Raw genomic sequence first — 9,623 nt, 5'->3', positions numbered from 1 at the left:
TAGCTCAAAGTTTCACACTTATATTTTTGACTAATCTAATATAGACCTATTTTGATAAAATTTATCAAATTTTACATTTGGATAGGCTTTCCAAATGACCAACCATGCACGCTGCATGGACATGGTCTAAAAGTCTCGCAGAAGCTTCTATATCTGAAGAAAACTTCAAGTGCTATTATCTTTATTATATACCTACCATATTATATAGTATAAATGCAAGTACTAAAACCTCCTCAAAATCAATTCCTAGATCACCATCTCTCATCAATTCAAGCCTCTAGTGCGTGCATTTCTGATCTTCTCGATCTTGTGGCCTGTGAATTAAGGAAATGGCTTCCAGCTCCAATATGTTGGCTTTTCTAGCTGTTATGTTTCTGGTGGTGCTACCCATGTCTTCCCTAGCCTCAAATCATACTCATCTTGATGATTTTTATGGTACTCAATATATATATCCTGTCATCTCTTCCAAAAGCATATACAACTTTGAATATCTTAGCTAAAAGCTAGGCCATCATGCAGAAATACTACTCAAGAAACACAGATATCAGTGTTTTTTTTTTTTTTTTTTTTTTTCTTTTGGCTTTGTCTTTATTTTGTTCTTTTTGGGTTTGAATTGCAGAAGAGTTGTGTGAAGAAGTGGAATGTGGAAAGGGAAATTGCTCAGCTGACATAAATTACCCACTTGGCTTCAAGTGCGAATGCGAACCTGGTTGGAAGCGAACTCGTGACGACAATGACGATCTCACGTTTCTTCCCTGCGTGATACCTAATTGTAATCCCTCGCTCCTATCTAATCTTTTCACACACACACACACACGCACAACACACACGCATACATATATATATATATATATATATATATATATATATATATATGGGGGATTAAACACCGTACCATTTATATATGTTGTCAAAATGATCATGAAGTATATATTCAAATATTCTTTCGCTCTGTTTTGCAGGTACTCTTGATTACGGCTGCCAGCCAGCTCCTCCACCGGTTCCACAAACGGAGAATCCACACAATATATCAGCCTTTGATCGTAAGTAACCAATTTATATATATATATATATATATATGACCATCTTGATTAACAACATCATTTTTATTCCATTAATTTCTCTCTCTCTCTCTCTCTCTCTCTCTCTCTCTCTCTCTATATATATATATATATATGTTTTTTTTCCCTAAATAAATTCTCATTAATTAATTTTTTTTTATTTGGTTTTATAGCTTGCTACTGGGCCTATTGCGGAGAAGGGACATGTACCAAGAACAAGACACATACACACACATGTGAATGCAACTCGGGTTACTTCAACCTTCTAAACATCTCAGCCTTCCCATGCTACAGTGAATGTAAAAACCTAAACCTTTCATGCATATATATATAGATATATATATATATATATATATTTATATATGTTTCTCAAATGGCGAAAAAAGGTTAAGAAGTTGAGAGAGCTGATAATTAATGGCTCTATGTTGTTTGATTCTTACTTGAAGGTACACTTGGATCTGATTGTTCAAGACTAGGGATTACGGTCCAAAAATCTACTACAGACGATGGATCTGGGACAGGTCAAGGTACGCGTGTGTGTATATATATATATATATTGAATCCCGAGAAACCTTTCTTCTTGATAGTTATTATAAGAAATATTATTTTTCATCTTCAATATTTTTTTAATAATAAGCGATGGTACTCTGCCTAAATAGTCATTGGGTTTTAGTTTATTATTCTGATTTTCGGAATAATTATTAATGTACGTTGTTGGCATCCTCATTAATTATTATTAGTATTAGTATTTTAGTAATGATAATAATATATAAATATATATATATATATATTGCTGTATAATCTTGAAGGATCTTTTGCTAAGAAAACTCTTGAGGTTTAGGCAGCTTAATTAGGTCAAACCATGACTTTTTCTTCCTAAAAATAAAGATATTTTCAACAACTTAATTTGTACGTTTTTGTTCGGTTAATTTAGAAGACTAGTCTTTCAAGCTGATCTTCTGAAAATCCTTTCTTTTTTCCCACGAGCTAGCATACAATTACACGCAGTTGAGTACTGAAGACGTATAACTTGCATGAATATTGTTATTTAATTTGATATATGGGCTATACCTAGAACCTCCTTTTTCATTAATCTTTTAGTAATAATTATGAGGATATAATATATATTTATATTAAAATTCATAAGAGATTATGATACAATGTACAGAGATAATTCATGAGAAACAGACATACAGACCTCCTGACATTTTTGTTTTGTTTTGTTTTGTTTAATATCTCTCCTGTTTTGGTCTGCAGCTACCTCGTTTCTGCCTGGAAAGTTCCATTGGATGGCTATATTGATGGCGTCGTTGTGTATGTTTCTGTGGAAGTAGAAGGCGGTTAATGCCAAGTAATTCATCATCGATCGAGATTTGGCATGCATGCATGCATGCGTAGACAGACACATTTATTTGGCCTCTTTGTTCATCATGTTTTCCTTATTATTGCCCTAATTATTCCCTGGTTTTTTTATGTACAAAGTTTGTATGAATACTGAAAACAGTCGTCATAGGCTGACGATGACTGTTGTATACAAAACACCACATGATGAGAATAAATGTTATGAGTAGTACTATTGATAGTTATAAATGCTTTTTCTATATATTAAATATCAATTGGTTTAGTTGTTGCAAGTAATTTTACCTACTCTCCTAAATGGAGAAATCATCTTCAAACGAGTAATGATATATATACAACTTTTTCATAAATCTGCAATAAATGGATGACGTTTTTATAAAAATCGTGTAACGATCGATTTTACAAAAAGGTTCTCAATTTACAGGAACTTGTAAAAAAAAGTTGCATCTTTATGATCATTTTCCATTTAAAAATTATGTGAGCATTATGCATGTAGGAGGGGCCATGCACAATCGATTGTATGATCATTTTCTTTCATTTTTCGTTGAATGCAAGAAAAGAGATTGTCTAATTTATATTAAGTTAGATAGGGGTCATGTTGAAAATAATCAACTTAATTAGTTATACTATTATTATATATTGATCCAAGTTTATTTAAAATTGGGAAAAACTAGACTATATATACTTCATTTTTTATTAACCCGGGTCCAGGGTTAATAAACAAATATATAAGCTGCAAATTGGTGGTGTTTTTTTTTTTTTTTGGAGATAGAGTTGAGGAAGGGGTCAAAGAAGGGTACGTTTGATCATCTCCTATTTAATTAACGATCGAGTTCTACTGAGTTCCCATGATTTACAGTTTTGTTGATAACGAAAAAAATGTCTAATAAAGATTCTCAAAGCATATATATATATATATATATATATATATATTTATATATATGAGAAATGATTTTTACAAGTTCCAAATAGACAAATCTCATGCAAGCAATTGTAAAAAAGTGGACTCCACCACCTTAAAATAGTATGAAAAAAACTACTATTGTTTATTAGTGAAACCTATTTTTTTACAAAAAGCTTATAAGAAACTTGTCTATTTGAAAATTGTATCTAGCAGTGCTATGTATACATACATACACATGTATATATACATACCAGTAATAGAGCAACGTCCAAGGGACGTTTACCTAGTTTAGATTTTTTTACAAAAATTATATGATTTTTAGCAAAATAAAAATATTAATAAATTAATAAGTAATGTTCTTTTACGTTATTTTTTATTAATTCTTTTAAATGAAATATTCTTTTATGCATTGTAAAATAAAGATTTTTAAAATTTCTTTCCTTCAATATTTAATAAGTAATGTTCTTTTACGTTATTTTTATTAATTCTTTTAAATGAAATACTCTTTTATGCATTTTAAAATAAATTTTTTAATTATTTTGAATGTGGATATTAACACGCTTGCAGAATTGTATATATGAATGATAGCGAAAATATAATTAATTTCACCTTATAAATCATGTCAAGGATTAATATATTTGTTGAGAAGTATTACAATTATAAATAGATCTCACAAAAATAAATCTGTAAACTGACATGACTTCAAATGATATATTAGCTGATCTACTTTATGATAAAAATAATTTTACAATCTAACGTATCATATCAAGTCACATATGTTTTGAATTTACTTTTATGAGATTTTTTTTATAGTTAAAATATTAATTTCTAAGTTTTTTTTACCAATGGCGACTAACGTATATTTTGTATTAAAAAAAGATAATAAGTGCGTAATAAGGCAAAAGTAGAAGATGAACTTTCTTTAGTGAACATATTATTTTGGAGGGTGAACTTTTGTGGAAAAAATGAAACACCAAATCTTACAGATTTTACAACATTACCCTTAGTTTTACTATTTTATTTATTTTAAGTATAACCTTTAATCCTAGCCGTTGGTTTGTTAGGTAAGGGAAATATCTTCCCAATTTAATCCCCATCATCCATTTTTGCTTCTAAGGAAGGAGTCTCAAAATTCACTTAAGTCATCAAGTCTATCCCCTTTCCTCTCTCTCTTTTCTTTCCTTCTTCTCCTTCGCTGCTAACCCTCACCATTTTCTCCAACATCTCTTTCTTCGAAAGCTTGAAGACCAAAATCATTCCGAGCCCTTCCACTGCGTCACTCAGTTCGCCACGAAGACCAACCGAAAGCCTACAGAAATTTAAAGAAAATAGCCTCTGATTTCAACATAGAAGATGAAAACGGCAGCCATTGTGTATAGGTCTAAGGTTGTCTTAGATCTACACATATTACCGATGGTTTTTCAATTTGGTTTGTTTTGGTGTACATTGGTATGTTAGTGTAAATTAGTATGATATATGTAGTGAGTTTATACAAATTTGAAGGGATTTTGTTTGAATCTGCGTTGTTTATTTGAGAGATAAACATATCTCTGTCTGGAGTCCTCAAAATAAATTTTTTTTCTGATTTCCTTTCATCTCTCCCTCTCTCTATGTCAGTTTCTTTGTTAGAAATTTTCTTTGTGAGTACTTAGAAATTTGAAGATATTTGTTTGGTACAAATCCGAGTAGTATTTTTTGTAATAGTGTGAGAAAAATCGGACTAGTATTTTTTGTAATGGTTTTTTTGTACAAATCCGACTGGGTATGATTTATTACTGACAGAGCATGTTCACCGATCACGCACGAAAATCTGAGATTTTGTTGTTCAGATCTACACATATTACTAATAGTTTAATTTGGTTTGTTCTTGTGTACATCGGCATAATTTTTTATAATTTTTTTACTCAACTTAATCATATGCTTCAACTTGTTCACAAGGGCACATATTCCAAAGCATCGTTATTGCGTAAAACTCAAGTTCGATGTTAGCAATGCAACGTCGAACAAAGAGACTCATTTCAAATTGAATGTTCGGTTAAAAAAAGAAAAAAGAAAAGGCACATAAATACTGTTCACCTCCTACTCGACAACGGGAAAACAACACAAACCATGCAAGGGGTAAAGAAGGAAGAAAAAGGAAGATGAAAAAACACATAGGTATAGATGGGAGAAAGAAAGTGTCAAACACAAATCACTGTTCATATACCGAGTCTCTTTTAAGTATAAGGAGATATATATATATATATTGTGTACGGTTTCTTTAAATCGAGAGCTCCTGTTCTCTAAAATAGGGTTGTGGCAGTATTAGTTTCTCAACCAATTTTTCGATCTATCCATACACGTGACAACTTGAAATTTATTGTTTCTTCCAAGGAAAAATGAAGTTAATTGTACGTATGTATTAGTTTTTTATTTTTTATTTTTTTATTTTTGGGTAGGTTTAAGAAATCTCTTTCAACAACTACCACATAGGGGTACAAACAAAGTTCAAGACCTCAACTTTGAATTGTTTCTTCAATTTTTGGTAGAATTCTTAAGGTTTTATGTAGGTCTAAGTCCATGAAATTGTGGTTGGTTTAAAAATTTTCAATTATTCAAGATCACGTGGAGATTTAAAATTGATAAAAAATAAATATTATATTGAAAAACGACACGCGAGATAGACGTATAAAATGGATTTATACTTCGACTCTGACTTCGACTCCGACACCGATTTGCGTAGCTTCCGATCCGACTTGTTGGATCGGAGTTGGATTTGAGTTTTTTTATTAGGTTTTTTTTTTCTTACCCCATTTGAAATTTCAATTTGACAATTTTTGTCTCTTACTAGTCGAATTTGGGCATTGAGATTTCAGAATTTTTCAAAAAAAAAATTTTCAATTTCAATTTTATTAAAACATAACCAAAATTTTAAAAATAAATCAATGTACAAACTAATGTTATTATACATAAGTATTATATGTTATTATATGTTAATGTTTATATATTAGTATTATATGTTATTATAGTTAATGTTTATATATTAGTATTACATGTTATTATACATTGATTATTATACATTACTAGTACATGTTATTATATTTTAGCTGTTATATATTAGTATTACATGTTATTATTAGGGGTGGAAAAAAAGAACTGGTGAACCGTTAAACCGGACTGGACCGGTATCGGGTTCCGTTTGGTCCGGTACCGTTTTCATTTTTCTCAAAACCGTTCGAAATCGATTGAGTTCTGGTTTTCCTTTTTCTAACACCTAACTGAACAGACCAGACCGATTCATATATATATTTTTATTTTTTATATTGTATAAAATACTTTTTATATGATTTTTTATATTATATATAATTTTTATATATAATATATATAATTATATATAATATTTTTTTTATTACATGATAAATTACTAATTAATATAATATTAAATTTTAAAATCCTATATAAATAACTATATATTATCACTATAGTCTATTGTATTAGTAGTTATACTAATATTATATCACTATATATTATAATATACTATAATATATCACTATATTATATATTATAATATATCACTATAGTCTATAATACAATTCTAATATATATTATAATATATTATCACTATATTATTTAATATTATAATATATATACTATATTATATATACTATATAACATACTAGAGAAATCGGGCCAAACGGACTGGAACCGGTAAAATCGAAAGTACCGGTTTAAGGGTGTAACCGGTGCGGTATTGGTTCTTCAAATCTCAAAATCGGTATATACTGGTTCAATTATAAAATATGTCCAAAATTGGACCAAACTAGACCGGTTACACGGCTAGTCATTATAAAATTATATAATTGTGTTTATACATAATACATTAGTATTAAATCTTACCATACATTAGTTATTATATAATTAGTATTAAATGTTATTATACATTAGTGTTTATATATTAGTTGTTATTATATATTAGTATTACATGGTAGTAATAGTTAATGGTATGGTGTTTATATATATTAAAATATTATTAGTCAATATAGTCTATTTATATTATAGTGTAAGTATATTATTTTATAATAATTTGCTTATACTAGTATATTATTGAACTTAAATAACTATATAAATTATAGTTATATAAAATATATATGATTAATATATAAAAAATATATATTTTTATAAAATATGTATCTGAGTGATATCAGAGGTGGCGTTGGATTTTTAGATTTTTGCTTAATCCTAAATATTATACTGAGTTTCCCAATGATCATCATAGTAGAAGATAATGAGATGCTCTATGCAATGACAGACAATGAAGAGATCCTGAAAACTGTTAATTAGATGGGACCCACCAAAGCACCCAAACCAAATGAAACTAGCTCTTTCTGTAGAAGCATTATTGATTTATTATCAACAATGTTATGTTGTTATAGCCTTCATCGAACCCTTTTTTTGTGGCAGTTTTCTATTAAAAGAGATCAATCAAACCAAGATCGCATTTATTTACAAAATTGTCATTACATCTATCACCCACTTTTTTTTTCCCCAAATGAAGCAAGTATTTCATTAACATAAATAGATCACGATACATGAGAATGGGGGTAGGGTTTCCAACAAATACACCATTACAATAAACACAGTGCAAAAATGAAAAATAGATTGAGCTTTAGGACAAAAAAAGGGGTCTCCACCGATTCCCCCAAAGAGGATGCCTCCTTAAATGACTGGTTTTTACAATTTGTTGTATGAATTGTGGTGCCATTGGTGAAGGCGATGGTTGTTGATGGTGTATTGCAATTTATTGGCCTGAGATGTTAGCCCGGGGGGTGGGGGGATTGATGTCCATAGCCTCAAAATCTTTTGTTAGGAAAAGCAAAAATATAGTTGGATAAACGGTATCGATAGGCCCAAATAGTCGGTCCGAATTTTTTTGCGCCCGCTTGTGAGTGTGTGGAGTCTACGCATGGGTGATGGTGAGATAGGGTGGGTCAGATCTAATAGATCTTGGGATGAAAAAACTACTGGTATGACATGTGTAGCCATCAGAGGCTTTTAGAAGTAGTGACACATGGTGGCCATGTGCGGGCCAAGCTACACGTTAGAGTCATGCGTCGAGATTTTTGATGCGGTTCCACAGTGTTCTTGCATATCAGCATCTGAGGACTTGCGTGATGGGGGGCGTGTAGATAGTTCGTCGCCAAAAAGTAGTAGATCGGGCATAGGCCAAACCAATAGAGAGGGAAAGTTCAAAAAAGAAAAAAAAACTAGGAGAATAGCCAATAAATAGGTCGGTGCTGGAAAAAGAACGGAGAAGAGGACTGGAGCTAAGTCTCCATTCTCCTCTCCGAGTACAAAGAAGATGGGGAATTTTTTCTTTTAAAGAGAAGACTCTCTCTTTCTAGAGAAAGAGAAGCTCCTGTTTGTAAATGTCCTAATCATCTTTAGCTCTTCAAAATCAAGCCAACTCCATATCTTCTTGCCTAGGGTTGTGAGTACTTCGGTCCAGACCGGCAAAACTGATTGGACTAGACCGAATTCTGAACCAGTCGATCTCGATTTCAAAATATGTAGATCGATTAAATTTGGTCAGGTCCTAGAGTCTACAAATTTTAGACTAGATCAGACCAAATTAGACCGAACCCATATATATATTTAAAATATATTTAATAATTTAATATACTATTTTTATATAGTAATTATTTAAGTTAATAATGTAATTTTCATCTAATTTATTATCATTGACCATATAAAATATAAAAAAAATATATTCTATCAATTAATAATAAATCATATAATAATTTGTCATTATATGTAAATAGTTAATACATCATACATAATCTACAATTTACACTTACGCCTTGTTTGTTTTTAAATATGAGATAAGTTGAGATTAAAGTTAAAAAGTTAAATAAAATATTATTAGAATATATTTTTTTAATATTATTTTTGTTTTGAGATTTAAAAAAATTAAATTGTTTATTTTATTTTATGTGAAAATTTTAAAAAAATTGTAATGATAAGATGAGAAGTTTTAAAAATTTTCAAAGTTTTGAATTTTATTCTTGAAAGCAAACCAGGCTTTAATTAGGTAATTTTTTTTAAACACCTAAGTTACAAGCAAGCATGAGATGTACAATAAAATTATTTGATATTCAATAATCATATATAATCGATCAAAAAAAAAAATTAATCATATATAAAATGTATGACATTATTAATAATTATGCATACTAAAGAGTAAAGTCTCAAGCAAAAAGAACGTTTAATTTTTACACAAGCTGACAATTTACCTGATTCGTGTGATGGGGACAATTATGCAT

At 29.8% G+C, this 9,623-nt stretch overlaps 1 protein-coding gene across 1 annotated transcript; it reads left to right on the top strand.

Moving 5' to 3' along the window:
• Positions 1 to 210: 210 nt before the first annotated feature.
• LOC121262272 lies at positions 211 to 2,402 on the top strand. Its single transcript, XM_041164669.1, has 6 exons — positions 211 to 435; positions 620 to 772; positions 963 to 1,043; positions 1,235 to 1,360; positions 1,508 to 1,588; positions 2,319 to 2,402. Exons 1-6 carry the CDS (start codon positions 330 to 332, stop codon positions 2,393 to 2,395), a joined length of 624 nt encoding a protein of 207 aa, XP_041020603.1. The 5' UTR covers positions 211 to 329; the 3' UTR covers positions 2,396 to 2,402.
• The last annotated feature ends 7,221 nt before the right edge of the window (positions 2,403 to 9,623 follow it).

The sequence above is a fragment of the Juglans microcarpa x Juglans regia genome, chromosome 4S (genome assembly GCF_004785595.1).
Source record: "Juglans microcarpa x Juglans regia isolate MS1-56 chromosome 4S, Jm3101_v1.0, whole genome shotgun sequence".
NCBI classification, from domain to species: Eukaryota; Viridiplantae; Streptophyta; class Magnoliopsida; order Fagales; family Juglandaceae; genus Juglans; species Juglans microcarpa x Juglans regia.
Note: the sequence above shows the minus strand (reverse complement) of the source record. Positions and strands in the feature narration are given on the sequence as shown.

Coding starts and splice junctions, on each gene's coding strand:
- LOC121262272 (XM_041164669.1), top strand. CDS start 330: ATGGCTTCCAGCTCCAATATGTTGGCTTTTCTAGCTGTTATGTTTCTG. Junction 773..962: donor TCCCTGCGTGATACCTAATT/GTAATCCCTCGC, acceptor TCTGTTTTGCAG/GTACTCTTGATTACGGCTGC. Junction 1,589..2,318: donor TGGATCTGGGACAGGTCAAG/GTACGCGTGTGT, acceptor TTTGGTCTGCAG/CTACCTCGTTTCTGCCTGGA.